The sequence below is a fragment of the Mercenaria mercenaria genome, chromosome 10 (assembly GCF_021730395.1).
Source record: "Mercenaria mercenaria strain notata chromosome 10, MADL_Memer_1, whole genome shotgun sequence".
NCBI classification, from domain to species: domain Eukaryota; kingdom Metazoa; phylum Mollusca; class Bivalvia; order Venerida; family Veneridae; genus Mercenaria; species Mercenaria mercenaria.
In genome coordinates this window covers 35,029,442-35,054,980 of record NC_069370.1, presented here as the reverse complement: position 1 = coordinate 35,054,980, position 25,539 = coordinate 35,029,442, and the positions used below count along the sequence as shown (strand labels likewise).

The 25,539-nt window shown below is 33.3% G+C and overlaps 1 protein-coding gene across 1 annotated transcript; it reads right to left on the bottom strand.

The window, feature by feature from the left end:
- Positions 1–353: 353 nt before the first annotated feature.
- LOC123559401 (uncharacterized) lies at positions 354–23,204 on the bottom strand. The gene is made up of 2 exons (XM_045351171.2): positions 21,899–23,204; positions 354–4,846 (listed from the first exon to the last, which is right to left on the bottom strand). The coding sequence occupies exons 1-2, from the start codon at positions 22,508–22,510 to the stop codon at positions 4,751–4,753; spliced, it is 708 nt and encodes a 235-aa protein (XP_045207106.2). The 5' UTR covers positions 22,511–23,204; the 3' UTR covers positions 354–4,750.
- Positions 23,205–25,539: the final 2,335 nt, after the last annotated feature.

Below are 25,539 nucleotides of genomic sequence, written 5' to 3'. Positions count from 1 at the left end.
TGTTTAGTTCATTATTTTTCAACTTTTCTTAGGCAGTTGAAAAGTAAAATGAGCCGCGCCATGAGAAAACCAACATAGTGCATTTGCGTCTAGCATGGATCCAGACTAGCCTGCGCATGCGCGCAGTCTGGTCAGGATCCATGCTGTTCGCTTTCAAAGCCTATTGCAATTAGAGAAACCGTTAGCGAACAGCATGGATCCTGGCCAGACTGCGCGGGTGCGCAGGCTGGTCTTGATCCATGCTGGTCGCAAATGCACTATGTTGGTTTTCTCATGGCGCGGCTCAAATGCTTCATGAAATAGTTATTCCGGCCACACTGTTTTCACTAAATTGACAAAATAAACAAGTCAGGTCAAAAGTCAAAGATTTTATTGGCATTAAAATAAATAATGTTCATCGCCATATAGGCCTACACAATGGGGCGGTTCTACATGATGGTATAGTATAAAGAAAAGTATGATACATTGTCCGAATAGTAATTTCAGATAGTGCATACATATACCATAAATATACAATATACAATCCTTGAATTAAGAAATAATATATCTCATTTAGTGATTTGTCGCTGAATAACTCATTCTTTGGAGTGCAGATGCGAAAGAATTGTATTACGAGAGCGCAGCCCGAGTGATATAATAATACGCATCTGAACGATAAACAAAGATTTCATTCAAGAGCAAATCACTAAATGAGATATTTTATTTCGAGTCTAACACGTTACCAAGGACTTTAAAGTACAACCTTGACGGCATTTATTAAATATTTGCCCGTTCTCAATCAGTCGCTATGCTGTTTGATGCTATGACGTAATAATTGTGACGTCAGAACAGTGAATTGTTGTATAATAATTTACTGTTTTCAGCCTTCTTTGTTTAATAGGAAAATGAATCGGATCGTGCTAGAATAGTCATTAATATTTTTGTCAGACACAATATAAAATTTATAATTTAGTGGCAAGTTAATACTTATCAATTTACCTTGTGTCCCTTCATATATAAATTTTGCTAAGCTAGATTCTAACAATTATTTTTTTCTGAGTTGATTTTTGTAGAATTTGGAATTTGGTTAATTTTGGCCATACACAATCATTGAAAACTTAAAAAGTAATATTTCTCCTCGAAGATCTGTATGATAGGGACATACAAGTAAAACGTGATACTTATAATTTTGTCATAAACGTTTAATCTTGAAGGAATGTATATCGCTCAATTTTATGGAATCATATTTCTGACATGGGTGTTAACTGTAAAATGTTACATGTTATCAAATCATTATACTCTTGTGTTAGTTCTTGTATCAAATTAAATGGATATACTTCAGAATGGTTTGATGTTAATATGGGTTTAAGATAAGGGTGTATCTTGTCCCCTGTTCTTTTTAATTGCTTTATAAATGATCTAGCTGTGAAAATCAATGCTGTAGGGCTAGGAATTGAACTAGATGATGGTAAAATCTTGTCAATTTTATTGTATGCAGATGATGTTGTTCACTTAGCAAAGAATGAACAAGATTTACAGAGAATGTTAGATATTTTATGTGATTGGTGTGACAGAAATCATATGCTTATCAATTCCCAGAAAAGCAATATTGTACATTTTAGAAGTAAGTCTGCACCAAGGACATTTTTTTTAATTTAAATGTGGATCAAACAATTTAGCAATTGCTGATAATTATGTTTATCTTGGTTTAGCTTTGAATGAATTTCTCGACTACAATTTCACTGCTAAATTTGTTGCTAGAGCAGCGGGAAGAGCCCTTGGATTACTAATGGCAAAATTTAAAGTCTGGGAGGTATGCTATTTGATGTATAGAAGCAATTCAGAATCGAGCCATGAGGTTTTTTCTTGGTACAGGCCGATATACACCAAGTGCTGCAGTCGCCGGTGACATGGGTTGGGAACCAATATTTGTTAAACAACTTAAATGTGTGACAGGCACTTGGTGTAGGTTGGCGTGTATGAGTAATTTAAGAATAAATAGTTTAGTTAATAAATACTGTATTAACCTTGCTGGTAGAGCATGTAAAAATTGGCAATATAGAATAAAGGAACTTTTTGAAAAATACAACTGTGGTGAATTTTTTAACATAAATGGTGTATTGAATAAAAAGTTTTTGATTGATAGATTAACCACCTCATATTTGAATGAGTATCTTGATACATGGATTGAGACACTACATACCATTAACAGTAATACTGGTAGTGGAGGAAATAAATTGAGGACTTACAGAACTTTCAAGTTTAATTTTGAAACTGAATCATATGTTAAGACAATGTTGCCTTATAAACATAGAACGGCTTTCGCAAAGTTTAGATGTGGTTTCGCCCCTATCAGACATGAAATAGGCAGATACGAGAGATTACCTTTAAATCAAAGAATATGCCCAATATGCAGAAATGGTATTGAAGATGAAAAACATGTGTTATTATACTGTCAGGAGTATGAGCATATAAGAAAAGATTTATTTACCAAGGCAGTGTCTATAGATGAACAATTTGTCAATTTATCTGATGAAGGTAAAATGTCATTTATTTTTTCTAATCCAGAAATTGTTAAGTGTGCTGCAAAATCCTGTTTCTATATTCTTAAAAGTAGGAAAAACTATCTGTACACCTAAGAATTGTCTTTTTATTTCCTTTTAGTACATAGGTTATTTTATCGTTGTTGATAATGGATAGATATTTTTTTTTAGTATTAATTAGCAGTTTTACAGATCCTAAGAAGTTATTGCTAATCAGTTCATCTACGATCTGATCGGGGTGATAATCGATCTTTAAAGACCATTTTTTAAGTGCGCGATAGTGCCGGTTTTCCTTATTCAGCTTTTATGGTTTCAGTTGGACATTTTATATGGTTTTTAATACAACGATTAGCAATGACTCCTTAGTTTTATCATGTAAATAGAACTTGAATATTGTGGAAAAGGGAAGATAAATCTATTGGGCATATAAACAGCTAAGCCTATTTAGGCTGTTGAGTTGCGTTTCTTTAATACTGTGTTGTTTGTTTGTTTTTTGTTTTGGGTTTAACGCCGTTTTTCAACAGTATTTCAGTCATGTAACGGCGGGCAGTTAACCTAACCAGTGTTCCTGGATTCTGTACCAGTACAAACCTGTTCTCCGCAAGTAACTGCCAACTTCCCCACGTGAATCATCAGAGGTGGAGGACTAATGAATTCAGACACAATGTCGTTTATCAAATAGTCACGGAGAACATACGCCCCGCCCGAGGATCGAACTCACGACCCCGCGATCCGTAGACCAACGCTCTACCTACTGAGCTAAGCGGACGGGCCATACTGTGTTGTATATTTTTGTATGTATGTATATTACTTTTTATGTGCGTGTATGTGTGTATATATATATATATGTAGGTCGGTACCTATGTATGTATATGTAGGTGGATATATATGTAGATGGGTATGTATATACATGTATTTATGTATATGTGTTTATATGTGTATAGGTGTATTTTTTGTATATGGGTATATATGTATGTTAGTGTATGTGTGTATATATATGTGTATGTGTATATATGTATATATGTGTATATGTATGCATTTATATATGTGTATGTATATGTGTGTGTATATGTATATATATATATATATATATATATATATATATATATATATATATATATATATATATATATATACATACGTATGTGCTATGTTTATGTGTGAAATATATATGTATATTTATATGTATGGATGCTGATGCAAGTATTTGTTTGTATCGGTGCATGTGTATTTTATGTATATTGCATACATGTTCTCTGGTTCACATAAAGTACAAGGGTGTTGTGATCACAGGGTAAATCTTGTTTTAGTTATTAACTAGAAATGTTACGGTTGTCATTTAATGTTTGATTATATAGTCTCATATAATTCTATGTCAAGAATGGTCATATGCATTTTTTTAAAGTTGTTTTTATGTTTTATATGTGTTTGTATGCATGTGAATGAGACTTAATTAAATAAATAAATATGTGTGAAAATTTTATCTTTATAAATTTGCATAAATATAACACAGGATGCCAATCATTAGTATACCATCGAAACATAAATAGTGCTATATATATTCGAACTGCTACATTTCAGGTTTGGAGACATAAATCTGAAGTTTATAACATTTATTTTAGAAGAAGAATAACATAAATGATACAAGAAAATTGTTGAGCAATGTTTACAAAGATAATTGGAGGGGGAGGGGGATATCCAGGTGAAACGAAACTGTATTAAAGAAAACGATTTAATCGTTTGGAGACTTATTTTAGATGTAAAATGATATGAATGATATAGGTTAATTAGTGAGCAATTAATATCTGAAACTACATGTATTACAAAGATAATTGAACGGGGTGGGGGGGGGTGTATCAGGGTGAAACGAAACTGTATTATAGAAAATGATTTAATCGTACAAGCACTACATTTTTTAAAAAAACGTTAAATCTAAAACTTCTTGCAACATGTGAAAATATATTTAAAAATGAAAATGAAACATTTCAATAATGTTTGAGTTTAAATGTTCGAATGTGTCACCGAAATGATCAAATATGTCAAAGCATTCAATTATTATATTCAGTATATTTATGCACGTTTAAAATATACAAAATGCATAGTATAACATGTATATTAAATATGAACTCTAAGGTCATTTGTCTTTTTTTTTCAAATCAGTCAAAATGTACCTAGTACAACATGTCTATTAAATGTGAACACAAAGGTTATTCGTCTTTTTTTTCGGGTCAACCATATGTAACTGCTGCTACGATTCCAAATACAATCCCAGCAACGACCACACATAATATGAGGCACCAAGACAAACACTTGATTTTCATGTCCTGAAACGATAATTAGGAAATATTTTAGTACTGTTCTTGTCCCTTCTTTGTAAACAGAACACAGACAAATGGTATGATGGTAACATTACACCTGTGGCATGAATACAGCATGTATGTTTAAACATATAAAACATTTTAAATGTATATGTAAAAATACGCTGAATGTCCTGAAACGATAATTAGGAAATATTTCAGTACTGTTCTTCTCCCTTCTTTGTGAAATGGTATGATGGTAACATTACAACTGTGGCATGAATACAGCATGTTTGTTTAAACATATAAAACTTTTAATGTATATGTAAAAACATACGCTCATACAAATTTGTCTGTCACACAAACATATACAGTATGCATTTTTAAACCTGTTGAAATTTAAAATGTAGTATGCACATCTAAGCCTGTTGAAATTTTAATATAATTATATGTATGTGCAGTATAATACTAATATAGATGTGTATGTCGCATTAATACTGTATGCATTTTAAATTTGCAGAAATTTTAGTATGAATATATATATGTATAAATTGTCCATGGCCGGTTCAAAGTCCTGATGAAAGAGGAGAAAGGCTGTTCGCAGCTTAGATGCTACAGAAACATGTAGATCTACCACAGGAAATACAACGGATTAACTTAATCGACCAAGAAGAGAGCTGATGATTTGAAGTAATTCACCGACAACATTGCTCTTTCCTACAAACGGAGCATGGATCGGATATTGAATGTGGGGATTTTATACAAGACGGGATAGGTATTTCGTGTAGCCAGGGAGATAGACCACTCCAAACTACAGATGTTGGGATTAAGCGGTGTATGTTTTACGACAGGGAAAGTGACCTTAGAACCAGGCTATATACAGAATCATAAGCGGACCAAACAAGCGTAAAAACAGACTTGCGGAATAGGAGCCGATTATATATCTGTCTGTCGCATAAAAGCTCTCCTGTTGAAATTTTAATCAGTCTCTACGAATATGATTGTTATATGACCAAAGTTCCTAATTTGTGTTGGTTAACAATGCTTTTACAATATAAAGTTTAAACTAGTTTGAATGTTAATCTATATGATATGACCGTAGTGATTAAAAATGATACAGATTTTTTTTTATATGACCAAAGTTCCTAATTAGTGTTGGTAAACAATGTTTTTACAATATATAGAAGATATTTGTTTGTTTCAGTGTAAGATCGAAATATATTTCACCCAGTGAACACTATAATGCAATATTTTCACGAGTGGCGCAGCCACGAGTGAAAAATGTAAAATATGGTGTTCACGACTGAAATATATTTTGATTTTACACTAAAACAAACAAATTTTCTATTTATTTTATGTGCTTTTAATGGTTTTAACCAAATTATATCCAGTTTGTTTGCGAAACCTCACGTGAATGACGCCATAATGTCGTGACGTCAGGATATCTTTGCAGAACAAACTGCAAATAGTTCTATTCCGTTTCCTGATTTCTTTTACATTTTATTATGATAGAGTGTATATATTTATAATCCTGTTAGTATTTTTATACTTCTATATCTTTACTGAAGTATATTTTGCAAGGAATTTTCTATTATTTATAATTCACAGGCCCGTAGCTACACTGAGGCACAGGGAGGCCAGTGCCTCCCAAAATTATGAGAAAAAAAGGATATATTTTGAGTCACCATCTTAAAAGGCAAAACCGAACTTGGGCACTATTATTTCATTTTATTTTGTCAAACTATTTTCCGCTATTTTTTTTTATAGATCTATCACGAATAATTACACTATACATGGCCGTAGCGAGAGACTAAATTTTACCGAGGCAAACGAGTATGTGCGTTTGTTCGTGGTTGTTAGGTAAATTTGAATCGTAAAGTCAAAGCCCCGACGGGCATTAATTTGGAAGGTTGTGTCCCACCCTCCTCCATATATGAGGATTTGTGGGGCTCCCCAAAAAATAGGATATATGATATGTAAAAAAACACACTTTGTTGCCCTGTTTTTATATAAAAGAGAAAAATTACCCTTTCACTCCTCAATCTACCCCGGGTACTAATACCGATTTATGGTTTGTAATGTGTCGCTCTTGCGATGGAGGTCTCGGATGCAACACAGGACTTACTTTTTGGGAGATGTATGTCTATAATATTCTTCTTGATGGAGCCACTGATTTATCTTATACGAGTAAAATTAAATGTAAAAATGTTGAAACAATTTTCCCTAAAATCAAAGTTCCGTCTAATGTTGCCCTCATGCGTAAAAGGGTTTTCTATAAAAAAAAAAGTTCTTCTTTCATACAATGACAAGGATGTTGCTACAAAGACTGGATATCCAGAGGTAAATGAAAAATGCGTTTTAACAAATTGTTTGAAGGGTGAAATTAAAATAAAACTTCATAAGGTTGAAAAGAACATTCAAATCCATACCAATTAATGATTACAGCATAAATGGAGTTTCATCAATTGATCACAATACCCCATGTTCTACCTATCGTCTGCTCCAACAAGAATTTCGCGCTTAATATTCTTCAAAATAAATTAAATTCTAACACGACCAGCGAAAAACCTACATACATGTAGAGAAAAATCTATCTCGGGTTATTCATCAATAAACCACCATTGAACTGTGCTGCACGCGCTTCGTGTTTTGGCTATTCCATCTATACACTGCGTGTTAAGTTTTATGAATGAATCTGCAACTTTTAAGTTTTGTGGGAGGAAATTTCAACAGCTAAATCCAGGTGCGTAGCACGAAGTGTAGTTCAGAGCGTAAAAAGTAGTTTCCATTTTTTCTAACACTGTTGTTTCAAGTATGTCGTGTTAGAATCGAAATAACAAGTTCCAAAGTGTGATTTATCGTAGAATAACCCGTGTTTTTCGTTCTTATGCGGCCTTCGTGATATATTCTTACGCATAAGAACTCAAAACACGGGTTATTCTACGGTAAACCACACTTGGGAACTTATTAGTCTGATAATTCTTCAAACATGTAGGAGTAGGAGACCGAAAAAGATGCAATCTAAATAATTTGCGCAAATGATTTATAACAGTTTTTATGAAGGGGAGGAGGTGGAGGAATGTGGTGTTTAAGATCAGAAAAATCAACCTGGCTACGGTCCTGTATTTCCGATATGGAAACACAAATCTACAAAAATACAGTTTACTGATATATGCGCAAACATTGACACAAGCCTCATACCTTCGCCTGATATGTTTTATTGCTTCTTTCGATATTTGATAGAATTAAGCCCAGCTCTAGCTGAGAAAAGTCGAGCGTGCTGTCTTTGCTGTCTTACGGACAGCTCTTGTTTTTATTGAGCTTTAATGTAATTTTAGGTCGTAAGATATATCAGTTGATTAGCACCTTTTACACCATCTTGGTTTTAACACTGTAATTACATGTACATGTGAGAGGTAGACATAGTGTAGTATACAAAATTGTCTTATATTTCTAATGTATTTAATGACTGTGTACAGATGTTTAAATTAGGACTGGGACGATTACTCGGTTAATCGGATCCGGCTGGATTACTATGTGAAACCGGTTTCAATTTTGCAAAACCGTTAATCGCTCTTAAACAATAAATATCACGAATCGTACTTTATCTTTATATAATTTTAATTTCTTTGACCAGCACATTGACCCAAAGTATATTTCCGCTAAAACACGTCAATCAATATAATCATTAGTCTTGGATTTGCCCACCGTAAAATATTCAAATTGAAATACACAAAACATGACTAATTAATTATCAAACTGCTTGCAAACGATGAAGTCCGTAAGTTCCTAATGAAGTCAGCTGCTGGAAGTACCTTGATACGGTCATCAGGAAAGAAAAGAGCATTTTCAATATGGCGGCCGATTAACCGGTTCGATTCGATTTCATACAAATGATTAACTGGTTTCAAAATTTTGAAATCGTCCCGGCCCTAGTTTAAATATGCTAATTCTTTTATGTATCTGTAATGAGGCTACAATAAAGACTAAATATTCGATATTTTACCCTTTTTATTTTTAGGCTTTGTCACAGTTTCAAAGCCATATGTAAAACAGTTTACACTACATATGAACTGGTACGGAAAACTTAACCAAGATTTTACGTTAAAAGGGGCTATAATTCGGTCAAAATCCTTGACAGAGTTGTGTACTCTAGCCTAAAACTTGACATGGTGAAGGTACACAAGTGTTGAAGGTTTCAAAGCTATATGACAAAAGGATTTGTCAAAATGTGAATTGATACGAAAACTTAACCAAGGTGTGACAACGACACCGTTGTGAGTAGGATAGCTCTCCTTATTTTTTGAATAGTCGAGCTAAAATGAATATTAAGGGAGACATTTTGCACACATTTGATAAAAATATAATCTATTAAACTGTAATAGAGGTATAGAGTAAATCCTGCCTTCGCGATCAACTGTATTAAGTAGCTAATCAACAGCAGGACTTAAGCAGCCGTCTTTCTTAAGCAGTCACGCTGAGTCGCTCCTTTTGATGGCTGTTTAAGATAGGTTTGCTATAGTCCCATTCGACTTTGTTTGCTAAAAGAGTAAGAACGCAGAAACTATTGTTTTGAATGGAAAGTACTTCAACATTGTTTTGATATATGGGCAACACCATGAGCCCTCATCCTTGGCCCTGATACTACAATTTGGGAGCTTATTTGAAAATGAAAGGGGAAGATCCAAGTTTGAATTTGGTTTCTGCAATGAATTACTTAATTTGTTTGACACAAATATTATGGATATATTTAAAGCTATGAAAACTAAAAGTGCAATAGTTTCGGAGGCTGCTGTCTGTTTCTAATATTCGAACGGAGTTATCAGGTGCTTTTTATTCCTATTTTATTTCACAAATTCAATGACACTGCAACTTATGTCCATATTACCAAGTAATGAGATCCAACCAACTATCAACTAAAAAAGGCATAAAAACTTACTTTGCGGCATTCATTACGCTTCATACATTTTAAGATCATTTTTTTCCACGGTATTGTATAGTTTCATTTAGCGTGTTTATGGGTCATTATCTCACAAATTTAAACATTTGACATATGTGTTGTCCAATCTGAACTATAGTATTTATATCACTGTTTTTTTTTTATAACAGCGCCATGAAACTGAATAAATATTGTAACTGAGTTGCAAAATAGTCGTTTTTTTACTATACATTATAAAAAATGATCTGTTTTATAAATTTGTCCTTACCGTAACGATGTCAAAGTTACGTGACGGTAAATTTATTGAACGCGAGTCCTGTACACTGTCAATACAACATCATGAGAAAGTAATGTCAGATTTACAAATTAAACCTTACTTTATCTTAATTACCTTTGATATTATTAGAAACGATGTATTTATGCAGTTTAACTACATGCTGATGTCGTTCACATATTTTACCGTCACGTAATGAAGCCAATGTGACGGTAAACGTCCCAAACAGCAGTCTTTCCAGTAAAATATTTACCAAGGCAAATGTATCATATAAAGTACAAAAAGAATGTCGAATAAAATCTTTGATGAGATAACCATCTGCTGTAAGCATTGTAATCGTTGTATACAGTTGCAACAAAAACTAAAAAATTCAACATAAAAAGGAAAAATTATTGTCCAAAACCTGAAATGTCTTTACCGTTACACTCCTCAATTAGGAATAATTGGAAAGAACAAGTGTTTTGTCATAATAGCAATGACGTCATTGATTACGTAGAATTCTGCGGAACCGCTCGAAGACTGTTTCTGGCATGATGGAATAATGGCGGGCGCACACAATGAGGTAAACAATATCATATTTTAAGCAGTAGCTTTATTGTAGTCTTTACCGTATGCATGTTAATATGACGAATTTATTGTTTTTTGTATAATTTTATCTACCAAATATTAGAGATAGTTACACAATAGCTCTGCATTCGCAGGGGGGTTGTCTAACATATCAAATCTAGATGCAGTGGCGTTTTTGTATATAAATGTCCTCTTCGTCACAGTCTTTACCGTTACACAGAATAGTGTTATGGTAAAGACGAGGGCTCTTGAAAGCTGTGACGGTAAAGACTTTTTTTGAAATTAAACTGTCATTTTGTATATCAACGAAATAATTTTAATAATCGGAACTTCATAGAATAAAAAGTAATAAAATCTAAAAACGATTATTAAAAAATAAGTTATAAAAAATAAAATTACAATGGACATTTTATAAAATAAAAAATAAAAATATTTATTGTTATTTCAGACAAACCCTTCGGAAATATCTCGACAAAACGAAATATTAAAAGAATACATCCACATAAATGAATTGCTACTGGACATTGAATTAGAAAGAAGACGTGTGTTGAATGTAATCGAAAATCTAAATTTGCCAAACTTTGAACATGAATGGAATCAGAAAAACGCAGAAATTTTGAAACAACTTAAAGACAGGAAAAAGCAAATTCAAGAAATAATTTCTAGTTTTATTTAAGTTTCTGCATTAACAAGATGGGGTTGTCTGCAGCCGAACGGGCAAAAAAGTACAGAGATTCTTTAAAATCTGACCCTATAAAACATGCTCAGTACTTACAAAAGGAAAGAGAGAGATACAAAAAGAGAAAAGCATCTGGTGAATATGACATAAGTAAAAAGTCAGAAAGAGAAAAGAACTATATAAGAAGGCAATGGAGAAAAAAGAAACAAACATACAGACAACAACAAAGAATGAATGAAAAAGGTATTTATTTCATGGAAGTAAATAGTCCTACTACATCACCAGAAACTTCTCCATTACGAGTTAGAATCGAACGGCCACCGCAGCATGCATCTGGAAGAAAGAAAGTAAAAAAAGAGAGAGCAAAAGCCTATCGAACTATTGGAAAACTGCAGAATGAAGTAAACAGATACAAAAGACTATGGGAAAATTACAGGAAAAAAGAACAGCGTCTAAGAAAACACGTTCAAAAAGGAAGTAAAACTTCTGTTCAGAAAACAGGTGTATTCGATGAAGTTATTGTAAAAGCTTTGGCCAAGAGATTTAAAGAGTCCAAGGGAGAAATGGAAAGAAAGCTAATATCAAGTGTTGTTTCTAAAGATTTGTTAATGAAAAGCAGAATCCAAAGACAATTCACAAATGAAACCGGAATAAGTTACTATAGGCTAGTGTCTAATGCTGTTAGAGCGGACATGAAAGATTCGTATAAGCGGACAGGAAGATCAGTTGTTTGGAGAATAGAAATGCGAAAAAAGGTAAAGAAGTTCTTAGAAGAAGACATAAACAGTGTTCAGGCACCTGGAAAAAAAGACACAATAACTAGAAATGGAAAAAAAAATGCAGAAGAGATATCTTGCAGACACACTTAAAAACTTATTCCAAAAGTATTTAGAAAAGTACCCAGGTGATATACAAAAGCTTTCTTATAGTAGTTTCTGTCGGTTAAGTCCATTCTGGATTGTTGCCAAGAAAACAGATGCAAGAGATACATGTCTTTGTAAATTACATGCAAACGTTAAGAGTAGAATTGAAAAGTTGCATCAATTAAAAGTCATTAATTCAAAAAATCCTGACAAAATCAGTGAACAGTTAGTATGTGATTTGAAAAATAAGGCCTGTAGTTATGGAGACTGTATACATTGTAAAAATAAACTGTTGTGTAGTAACAACCTGGAAGAGCTAGGGGGCAACCAGGTCACATTTTCCCAATGGGCGAACAGGAGTGAAAATATACCAACAAAAGACGGCAAAAGCATGCGAAAAGTTCAGAAAACAGTCAAACAAACCGAGCAAGTTACTGTTGATGTTCTTTTTAATGAGACTGTCAAAATGATAAAAGCCAAATACATCAAACATATATTTAATATAAGAAATCAGTACATGTCTCTGAAAGACCTAAAGGACAATGTTGACACATCAGAGGCCGTAATCCATGTAGATTTTTCAGAGAATTATAACTGCAAAATGTCTAAAGAAGTGCAATCTATGCACTCTGGTGGGTCGAGACCAAATTTCTTTACATACGGTTGTTGTATACAGCAAAGCAGGCATAAAGTCTTTTTGCACTGTGTCAGAGAACACATACCATGGTCCTGGTGCTATTTGGGCCCATATGTTCCCAATTTTGCAGGAAATTAAGGAAACAATGCCTCAGATACGTACGCTACATTTTGTAAGTGACGGGCCTTGCACACAATACCGATCAAAAAACAACTTTTACATGTTTAACAAAGAGGTACTTGAAAACTTTGAGTTCCAAATGGGTTCTTGGAACTTTACAGAAAGTGGACATGGTAAAGGTGCAGCGGACGGTATCGAAGGGGTAGTAAAACGTACAGCTGATGCTATTGTGTCAATGGGTACAGATATATCAGACGCTAAATCTTTTTATGAAGAAGTTAGTAAACGTGTCAATAATGTACGTTTATTTCTTATTGCTTCTGAGGATATTGACAAGGTTACAGCCAGTATTCCCACACATATTCCTACTATTAAAGGGACAATGAAGCTCCACCAGGTTGTTATAAACATAGCCCATAGAGGTATAATGCATCAGAGGGAACTTAGTTGCTTCTGCACGTGGCCCACATGTTGTAAGTGTTACATAGCAGAAACGTCAGAATGTATTCTAATGTCCCAACATGACTCTGTTTCGCCTAGCAATAATGATGCAGATAAAAGATGCGAAACTGGAAGGACAACTAATATGGATTGTAGAAGTCAGGGAGTATTCACTCATGATACTATTAACAGGGAACCACAGACACCACCAACGGATGTAGAAGCTTTGAAAACACCGAAAAATGTTGACCCGCAGAAAATATTGACGAAAATTGAACCGCACCCAGATCTTATTGGAAACTGGTGTGTTGTCCGGTATGACGACAAGGCTTATCCAGGTATCATTCAGGTATGGTATATCAGTCAGTAGTCGTACTTTTGTTCCACTCTAATAAGTTGTTCCGCGTGAAACTAAAAGGGGAGTTGTATTCATTATTATTGAAAAATAAACATTTGCTAAAATAATTTGATTATGTTAAGTAGTTACTATAGCAACAGATATCTATAGAGGGTAAATTTCAAATGATCGACTATTCAAATTGCGCTAAATTTATAATTTAATGAATGTTGACAGAATGCACCTACTAGCAGAATTATAAAATCTCAAACTAAAGTCCTATTTTCTTGCATAAATACACAAAAGCCGCATACAAATTAGGTCGGCATTAAATATCCCGCTTTGAATGTACGCACGCATTGAATGTACACTATTAACCTATGTTAAACCTAACCCTAACCTTAAGTCAGTATATAGTACACTCTACACGTGCGTACAACCAATAGGGGTGATGTAATGTTAAGGACATTATTTAAGGCTTATTAACAGACATGTTCACAATGCAATATTTACTGCGTAACTTTATACGTAGCTATTGAAAGCCATTTCATAGAAAATCAAAATGTATTAACTTATAATGCGTAACTCTTGAATTTAATAATGTTCTTTTGATTAAGGATGTTTGAGTTGAGCAAATATATATAAAAAAAATACACATGTTTAATATACTTCAGGATTTGAATGACGACTCTGCAGAAGCAAAGGTAATGCACCGTATAGGTGAAAACCGTTACTTTTGGCCGTATTTGGAAGATTGTATCTGGTATAACTGGGAAAACTTACTTATGCTTATTCCGGAGCCATTACATGTGACAGGTAGACATGTGCAGATCGACCCAAGCCATTGGACGGAGGTTAAACATATGTTAAACGAATGATGGAATAACATATAACTTAACATGCAACATATCAGTAAATGCCATACAAGTAAAATCTTTTTTATAAAGGAATCGAATACTGAATAGTATTTTTCTTTGCATATAACTACTGTTCAATAAGATCCGGAACTGAATATTTCATCTTTTTTATTGTTGCATTAAGAAGTGACATGATTGTAGACTCGGAGATTAAGGTACGGCTGTCGACGTTTAAAGGAGCAGTATGTGTTGATTTAAAGTTTTCGTAACACTGTTTAATTTGTTAGATCTTTTATTTGTTTGAATTTTGTGTTGTATTGCTTGCTAGCATTTCACTTAAATGAAATAAAATTTAATTGTTTCCATTATTAGTATTCGTTATCATGTATTTATATGAATCATAGTACATTACATCACAAAAAATGTCTTTTCCGTCACCTCAGTGTCTTTACCGCAACGAAATGTCTTTACCATCACGTAGCATATTTTTGGTATTTAAAAGTTTTTTATGCAATATATTCCATTGGTTAAATTGTCATAATACAAAGCAAAATATACTTTTTATGACCAGTGATTAATTTTCTATATCACTATGAAGATAGATGTTTGCGGTAACAAAATATGTTTAAAAAATCGGGATTTCATTTTTTTTAAAGTTAAAAAGTTTAATTCACTCTTTCCATTATACAAACTATTTTTTCCCTGCAAAACTTTTAAGAAAATAACAACTTACTATCCTTTAACACAGACTTACTATCAATTTCATTTATAATTAAAGATTATTTTATGTCAGAAGCATTGTGACGGTAAAGACTAATTTTTCGCACGTGCTTCTTTCACGTGCATCACTACAAATATGACACATTGTGCTGTATGCATACTAGTAAAAAATGACTTTTGAGGGTATAACCTTACAATTAAATGCAAGAAAAACAAAAAAGTTTCTTAAAATTTTTATATCAAAATCAATAATACAGTTTTAAATTTGTCATATAATGACCCTTATATTACGATGCAAATGTAACTTAATATGTAACATCCTTGACTCCAAAACTTGATTTAGTATTACCGGCTATATTTGGTAAATCGTTTGAAGATTATTTAAATTTCTTTTCTTTACTTGCGTGTCTGAGTCATGAAATGATATCTTAAAATGTCAACCTGACATTAGTTTATTGTTGTTGTTGTAAAATCATTGGTTGAAAATCTTTCACTGTATAAATTAAACTTCAGTAAAGAATGTGAGTGGGGTAGTATTTCTTGTTTTTATATATGATATATGATATGGTTCGAATAACATATATACCAAGCAAGCAAACATGACCATATGCCTTTAAATTGGCGTTTTAGAGTGACAATAATCGCAAATAGGTTGGCTGTTTCAAAAAGTAACAAAAATATGTTTGAAATGCAGAAAAACGCACGAAATTGCATCCTTAAAAAATCCCAAGGGAGCATGCCCCTGGACCCCCTACCAAATGCCTCCCTATTTTTTACCTCTGGCTACGGGCCTGATATCACCAGTGCGCAGCCCGAGTAGCTGTATAATACGCTTTTAGTCAAGGGCAAATCACTGTTTGAGATGTATTATTTTATTTCGATTCTAACACGCTAATAAGGACTTTTATATACATCCCTTGGTGACATCCACCAAATATATGCCTGTTTTGTGTGGGTTTTTTTCCATCGTGCCGCTATGACGTTTGGCTCTATGACGTAATAATTGTGACGTACAAACAGTGAATCGCTGCATAATAACACACGATTTTCAGCCTTTTTTAACACATCGGGTCGTGTTAGAATGCATGAACATGAATATTTTTACTTTGCAGAAAAAGCTAAAATAATTAGGTATCTTGACCATTTTCAGATATATAATTTGAACAGTTGATTTAAACTTGGTCTAGTGGATGGCTGTGACTAAATACAGAGTTGGTGCACCTCCGGTATATACCGGATTAACTAAATTTGAAAGAAAATATCTTAAATGTATATATTTTGTAACCATGGTGATACTAACCCTAACCTCTAGTCAGTATATTATGCATTTGATACACTAAATGCGTGCGGACATGCAAAAAAATGAGTAATTTGCCGTGCTCTCCAATGGATAATAATTCCGCGCCTGCGCAGAACGGCTGCACCAACTCCACACTGGTTATTCGGGTACCTACTCGTGTGAGCGATACCGCCCTCGTGTGATTAATGTACATGTTGGTGAACAGGAAATTCACACCTATAACAGGTAATTATTCCGTATTTTACTGAAGATTTGATAAGTTTTAGTATTAAATGTGTAAGATCATACCTTAACTATATCCATGTCAAATATCTATCTCATATGATCTGAATAACTGTGAAAAAAATACGTTTTTTGTCGCGGAAATGAAATTATTTTAAGGCGATGGTATATATTTTCACGATTAATGGTATTATTTCGGATTATATTAGAAATTTTTTGTAAGGAAAATGAAAAGCAGTCATTATGTGTATTAGCCATTGCTTTCATTTCACAAAAACTTGAAGCACAGTAAAATTAAATCGATTTTTTCGAAGACAGTGTCTAGAAAATAAGATACCTCTGACGATGTACCATGGTACCATCCTCGTTGTTTCTGTCAATCCAGCGGATACCGTCCTCGTTATTGAAATGAACATTACATTGACGCAGACCCCTTTTCTAAATTTAGCGATAATATGCAATTACCAGCTAGGATAAGATAAAACTTTGGTCTTTTATACCCTCCAGCTACTGGAAGCAGCCTATCTGAAGAAAAACTTCTCTCATAATTTCTTCAAGTTCGCTTTCAAGATCCATCTACATAGACACATTCTTAAAAGTATTTTCAATTGAAATTTGCGGCCGTGCGTTTTGTCTTGTTATTAAGTTGTTATGGGGTACAAAATGTTTGCAACAAAAACTAAATTAAATTTGTTCAGTAATGATTTGATTTTTGTCAAAAATTGTATTGCGATCGATCCACGTTTAACTTCGTTTTGGGGAATAAAGCCAGTTATTCGGTCGAAAATATGCTTCATTTGAGTAGTCGAAATAAGTCAGTTGTAAACAGATCCTTGTTTCATCATTTTTTTGTGCGAAAATTCGTGTAGAACAAGTGCATTAATCACATCTTTTTATTGCTGGAATACATAATGCATAAAATGAGATGAGATATGTTTATACAATTTACATACAAGTTTTGCAGATCGAAACCGAAAGTAGGAGGTTTATTGTGCGGACAGGAGCATATACGCGCAATTTTAGGATAGCAGACCACAACTGACCGGCATTTTACTAGGAACTATTCAGCTCCCTCTTTATTTTTATCGTTACTTTAACTTATGATAGAACTTTCATGAAAAATAGGTGTTGGAAAAAGTGATGTTCTATTAAGGTAGGTAAAGAGGGCATGAAGTTCAGTAGGTTTGCAGGTTTGTCGAGCAATTCAAGCCCCGAGCAATTTGCTTATCATCCAGCTGTTGAAAGCAGAGCTAAAATGGTGGGAAATGAAAAGAAAAAAGAAAGCGACGAGAAATGCTTGTTCTTGATAACCATTTGTACATTATTTCAAAGTTATTACAGCTCGTCTGATACTTAAACTTTAACAAAATAAAATCTTACCTGTCTTATAGTCTGTTGCTAATTCTGTATTGCAAATGGTGATTAAGAATCTAAAGGCAGTAAGTTAAAGTATAAAAAACCAATCTGCTCTTATATTGTGCCATTGTAGGTTACAAGAAAGCGTTTGATTCTGTCGATCGTATGTGTTTATGGAAAAATTTACAACAGCATAGCATTGGTGGGAAAGTCTTTAAGGCTGTATATTATGCAATATATGATAAGCCAAATCTTGTGTAAAGAGTAGCCAAAGTCTATCAAATTTCTTTATAAACTCAACTGGTGTACGACAAGGTGAAAATTTATCACCGATATTATTTTCTGTTTTCTAGAATGATTTATTGATTTAGTCTCATATTTGTCTAATTATTATTTAGGACTAGTGGAAATATCAAACAATATAAAGGACCTGCTAAGTGATGATATGTTCTTCAAGCTATTTTTGTTACTTTAAGCAGATGATACAGTGTTATTTACAGAATCTTAAAATGATTTACAATCTGCATTTACTTTGGAAACTTACAGTTATTTCAAATAAAACTAAGGTTGTTCTTTTTTAACGTGGAAAAGTACATTTTAATAAGTCTACCTTTTATTATAATAATGCGGCACTTGAAGTAGTAGATGACTTCATTTATCTAGGAATTAAATTTAACTACAATTATGGTAACTTCAATAAAACTAAAATATATTTGGTCGACCAAGCTAGAAAGGCTATGTATGCTCTGTTGAAAAATAATGTAGGAAGTTGCAGCTTAGTATTGATTCACAGTTACATTTATTTATGTCTGTGGTTCAACCAATATTATTGTATGGATCAGAGGTATGGGGATGTGGTGATGTTAGCATTGTTAAAAGTTTTCAGCTTAAATTTTTAAAAACATTACTGAAGGTTAAAAAGTCAACACCTTATGTCATTGTTTTTGGTGAGCTTGGGGTATTACCAATAGATATTATAATTAGATATAGAGTATTGAACTACTGGTGTACATTTTATTAAATGATAAACAAGAAAAGATAAACTATATACTTTACAGGTTCATGTATAGTCTCCATCAGCAAAATGTAAATTATTGTTCTTGGGTTTCATATGTAAAAGAATCTTTAGAACAACTTGGATCTGCTAAATTCTGGTTGAATCAGTAGTACTTTCACCAGTGTATTTCCACAATATTCTTATTTTAGAATGTCCCTACATTGATTTGGACAGAGTAAAATATATACCAAATGGCTTTCAACTGTTAAATGTAATGTCATTTCAAGGTTTATTTCAAAGTAATGATAGTACTCTTTTTAAGTTAGCATTTTTTGTACAGAAAATACTTCAAATTTTTAGGTAGGGATAGGTTTTTGCCACTGGCAGTTATTTTCTGGCCAGTTAAAACAATGTTTTGAACCTGGTTAATTCTAAATGTACACCATCTTCTAATTTTTAGCTTACAAAATATTTGTATTAGATCTATTATGACCGTAAAACTACTGTTTTATTTTATATATTAGTGTTTGTTTTGTTAAATTTGTTGTTATTATAATGCTGATGCCGTATGGGCCTAGTTATAAATAAAATCTTGAAATCTTGAATCTCACAGATTTCCTCCCTAGACGTACATTTAACGTTTACAACCGCTGTGAAGAGTGTGTGAACAAACAATAAATAGAAATAGAATCTGATACCCAGACTTCCATATCTGCTTCTGTTTCTTCAGTTAGTCACCTGTAAGACACTTATACAGTAGTGTATATTGTATGTACTTGTAAACAAGTCACCTAATTAGCAATACCTTAATGGAGGGTGCGCCGATGAACAGAGGCGAATATTACAAGATACGATAAAAGGCAGATTTATGAGCATCTCCCTAAACGAATACATGCCCAGAGAGAGGGTCCACTTTCCCTTTTAGGAAGAAAAAAATGGTCTTTACATAAGCACTTTTGCTCGGTGTGCGACAAATTTGGTCGTTTTCATTATGAGACTGAAGGAGAAAAACAAGAACTTCAAGAAGGCAAAATGATAGAATGCGTAGAATAGAGGGTGGGTGTGAGGGAAGATTTAATCTTGGTGAAATACTGCTAACACGGTCCACTCCCATTCTTTACATCTTTAAAGTTAAAATTCTAATCATATAGATCGACTAAAGGTCGGGTTTCACATTTCCAGTTCTTATCCTCAAAGCAATTACCTTCAATTACGTTTATTTAGTGTACCGTATGCGGAAGCAATCACTGCGGGGAGTTTTATAAATGTTCATTGACATAACGAGGACGGTACCCATGTGCAAACGGGTAGGTATCTTTATTTATTTTCATCCATTGTCAGAGGTACTATCAAAAACAGCAACAGGATGCATATAATTGAAATTTTATCAACAAAAAGAACTTGCAGGTACATGATCCAAACGTTTTTTAGTTGAGTATGTATAGTTCTACCAAGGTGAGTGGCAAATTCGGTTATCACAACTTTGAACAAAGAAAAACACGTCTCAAAACGTCAAAATACGTAATTTTCGCTACATTTCTACAAATTTTATAGTCATATCAATATTATTGAGAACTGATATTTTCACCAGTGCTAATTAATGCATTGCCTCGGACGAATCTGTCTTTAAAATGTTCAACATTCTTAAATATGTGTCATACGTTGGCATTGTTTTTATATACCCTAAACAACCTACATGTACATTAATCACACAAGGGCGGTATCGCTCAAACGAGTAGGTACCCGAATAACCAGTGTGAACTCTCCAATGAAAAACATTCCTAGTGGATAAGGTGTTGGCCGCTCAATGCAGGAGTCGTGGGTTCGAGCCCCACTGGGGTCACGATCATGATTTCTCATATGACACAGTATTGTTTTTGCAGGAAGCGGACTCGAGAGTGGTTCCAATAAGCTTAAAGCTTTCATCACAATCGAGCTAAAACAAATTAGTATAAACTAAATAATGTTGAATATTTATGAAAAGTGACATATAGGTCCGGGTGTTTAAAATTTGTAATATTTTATATGTACCGGTATATATCGATGCCATACACATGCCACATATCTTACTTTTAGCAATTGAAATGAAATTCTTATCAGAAATTTTTATCATTTTTCATTTCAAAAATTGTGTCTCCATATATTAATTATACATGCATTTCATGCTTAAGAATAAGTTTTATCTATGCATTAACCAATTGTTTCATAGTAAATCATTTCTATTGTAGATAAAACTTTATTTCAGTTTATTACTAATTGTTAATTATGCTTTTATTATCATACTAAAATGGAAAATAAAACTATTTTTAAAAAGAAAAATGTTGATCTACTTTTACTTAATTATATAAAACAAATAATATTCTATTGCAAACTCATATAAAAGAAATTTGTTCTCTTTATCAAAAGCAATCTACAGATCATTATCTAATCATGCTTACTATCATGCTGATTTTTCTCTGCCACAGAGCAAGATGCATGTAATTATAATAATTATTTATTAATGATGCATGCCCTTGAGGTTACCTGGCTCAAAAAGAGCAATATTTCGGGCAAATTCCGAGCAGTGCGTAGTGACTTTATATGAATCGATAAGACGTTATTCGATCGGCTGAATTTCTATGTGCCAGCTAAAAGTAAAAAGTGCCCGAAAAAGTAAAGGGCAAATTTTAAATAGCTGGCTAAGCATCAAGTGTTGTCAGAGGATTTGTTACGTGTATTGTATAAGTGCACGGTTTATGCTCAGGTGTAAAAGGCATTGCTATTTATTTACCTTTTTCAGCCTCTGAACATTTGCGCTTGCATTGCCGATATTACGTGCCGATTCGTCTACTCCACGTAACGTCAAAGTATTTCCCCTTGCAACTCCGCCATGACAACTACAAAAACAAGCGTTTGGTGTGGTCTGACTACCACGACATACAAGACCATTATTGCTGTAATACTCCATAATAATGCATTCTTCGTAATCTGGGGGCGGATCAAAATAGTTCTTGTTTACAAATTCGGTTGTTTGGTTCTGCTCCTCATGTATTATGGTCACGTGATGTGTTTCTTCCGCAATATCCTGCAGTGCTACAGTTATAGCAGATAATGGGTGTATACTTATTGGATCTGTTACACGCAGTTCCTCGCTATCTAGAGTCCGGTCTTCATCTGGTATATTTAGGTTAATATTGTCACTTATTTCTTCGTGAACATTTGTGCCAGTCATTTGCGAACTTACAGCCTGTGCTTGTTGTCCTTCTTGTTCGTCAATAATATCCTCGTTCTGTGTTACGATAACTGAGTCATTTTGGAATGGTCGAACTTCCAGTTGGTCTGTATCTAACGGATTTGCAACGTTTGAATTAATTTCACTACAGTTATTGGTGTTATTATCCATTTCTATTTTACCTGAACTGATCTGACAATCATTATGGTCTTCTGTAACTACCGGTTGTGTCAGTATTCCTTGTGTTGCTATTTCATCGGTATTTGTAAATACACCTTCAAGTCGTAAAATATCGTTATTTTTGTACTTTTATCCATGGTGAACAAAGCATCTAAAATCTTATTGATACAGAACAAAGTATTTATGTAGAAATACCACGAAATAAATCCAAGGGCACAGTCGCTCTTGAATAAGTTTGTATTCCATATTTGAAAGAATCACTGAATCTGTCTTAGCGGTCATCTGCATTAAGCCGCCATTCGCCTAAAGCAGGCAATCAGTAAACTTCCCAATTTTTTTTGAATGTCAACTTGCATTAAGAAACAGCCGGATTGTGTTGCTCCTTTAGCTAACTACTTAATACTGTTTTGACTTGTAGTGTATGTTTACAATATCAAAGGTACGATTTTAACCAAAAAAAAAATAAATACGTGCGCTTTAATGAAAATATATATAAGCACTGAAAATATACGGGAGCTGGCAATTTCATCTTCAAGGTTATCGATTCATGTGAATGAATCAAGAAAGTAATTTAAATGATAAACAGTCCTGTTTGTAGAACGATTTTTTTCACATGAATGAATAAGGAAAAATATGCGTAAAAAGGTAGAGCAGGTTAAATCCTGTGTCAAAATGTAATTCGGTCAGTATCAGAACAGAGCAAAACATTTATAAACATATACAGACGTGAACAAAATAATTCATCGCCATAAGGTCTGAATATGCATATAGACATAATGCATTATGAAATACATACCCTATACATACATACATTCACCTTCGAATAATAGTTTTGTATTGAAGTAGGTCAGTATTTACTTGCGGATTGTTTAAAACAGACCTTCTGTTATTTTAATTATCTCTCTATCATGTAAAGCAATTGAGACCGCCCCTTTTTTTGGATATTATACCTGAGAGACCCGCAATATCAATAACATATATATACCGCATTGTTCAGAAGAAGTCGAAAATACTTTCTATAAAGGTCGCCTTGTTACGTAATATGTATTTGTCTTACAACACATGTACTTCGACTGCCCACATTCTATTTTGTAGAAAATATAAAACTTTTTCAAACATTTTTTTTTCAAAAAACAACAAAAAAAAAACTGTTTTTGTTCTGTGTCTAACATATTATATGGGTATTCCGGCGGAAGATTAAAAACAGTTAACGTTCATATTTTTGAAACAGTGCCGGTTTTGGGGGGTATTTTCACAGTTCTACTTTCACTTTCATTTGCAGTGTTTTGCATTTTTTAAACATACATGGTTTGTAACATTTTCAGCTCCCAGAGTATCTGGAGAATATGTAAGACACACAATAATCATAAAAGTACTTTTGAAAAAGAAGCTTGGCATCTTCTACAAAATAGAACGTAAACCTCAAAGTACATGCGTGTCAAGTTACGTTTAGCACAGACAAATTACGTTTAGCACAGACAAATTACCATTTTATACCCTTATTTATCTTTTTATGCATATATTAAGTATTTGTATAACAAAAATGTCTTGCATCAAATTTATGGGAGACATAAAAGCTCCTGTTGCGTAGTATATACTCAGTTCCAAAAGAAAGTGTGCACTTTTTAAGTTCAAATATTTCAAAAAAATCCCCGACGTTTCTGTTTCATTTTTTCATACACTAACTCTCAGGTATAACTCAAAATCTAAAATGCACACCAATTTGTTTACGAACTGATTTAAATTTTGGTACCAAACATTGTAAGTTTTCATGAAAATAACCGAGAAAAAATAACAGAAAACTAAGTGCACACTTTCTTTTGGAATTGAGTGTATATCATGTGGACTTATGTGGTTGATAATGCTTATAATTGTACTCTAAATAGATTAATTATATAGTCCAATTTGCTGGAGAGACCACGTCCATCAAGCAAGAGACTACTTTTTGTGTCAAGAGACCTCTTTTCGTCCTCCATTTTGAAGAAAATCTTTGTGATGCATTAGTATTAGAGTAAAGTATAAATCCAATGCAGATCTGGTGGCCGTGTTAAAAACTCGGTCAGTGAAAAAAAAAAATGAGAAAAGTTGTTAAACCGGAATGATTTTTGCTGTAGATCAACTTTTTAAATTAAATATTCTTAAAATATAGATATGTAGGCTGCAGAGCATGCATCCTTTATCCATTAAGGCGACAATAAAGTAGATTGGCTTACATGCATGACATAGGTTATAATATAAATAAAATTGGTTGATCTGTTTCAACCATAATATCAAAAAGTCATCTATTTATAGTGAAATCTAAACAAATACACGCCTTAATTTAGACCTCTGTGGGCATTAAAGTGTAAAACTGGTATTATAGTGTTCAATAACATGTTCGTCATTATAATGCTTCCAGACCAGATGGCTCTGTAGTACTGTTAAGTCGTAACAGTTAGTAAATGAAGCCAAAAACTAAACTTTAAGTTGAGATTTTAATTTATTTCTGGTGTCCAAAACGGGCTAAAATTTACAATGGAAAATATCCTTCCAATCGAACTAACTCAAACAAACCGAGTGTGTTACCATTTTGCTTGCGTATGTTCTATGCTTACAAAGGATATTCTTAACCCTTACCCTACTAAATTTCTATAATGAACTTGTCAATCTAAAAATTTGGACAGTACCATTAACTGTTAAAAGGGGTGCCTACCAAAAAGATACTGACTGAATGGCGAACAGTGTAGATCATGATCAGACTGCACGGATGTGCAGGCTGATCATGATCTACGCTGGTCGCAAAGGCAGACTCAATCGCGTCCAGCATGATAAGGGTTAAATATTTTCTTAATTAAGGTAATTCTGCACGTCTGGGTCGAAATTTTTTCTACAATGTAGAATTTGATTAAACTCTGATTTTTCACAATATCAGAATATACCTGGAAAACTCAGCAAATAAAAATGATAGAGTTGTGTGCTTGATTTTTTGCTAAACTGTTTTGAAAAATTTGGACCTCACGCAATTTTTCATAATGGGAGTC

Bases quoted from the DNA above. Each gene is read 5' to 3' on its own strand.
- LOC123559401 (XM_045351171.2), bottom strand. From the start codon at position 22,510: ATGGATAATAACACCAATAACTGTAGTGAAATTAATTCAAACGTTGCA. The intron at 4,847-21,898 runs GTAAATAAATAG...TTATCGTTTCAG, and splicing joins ATGTTCAGAGGCTGAAAAAG to GACATGAAAATCAAGTGTTT.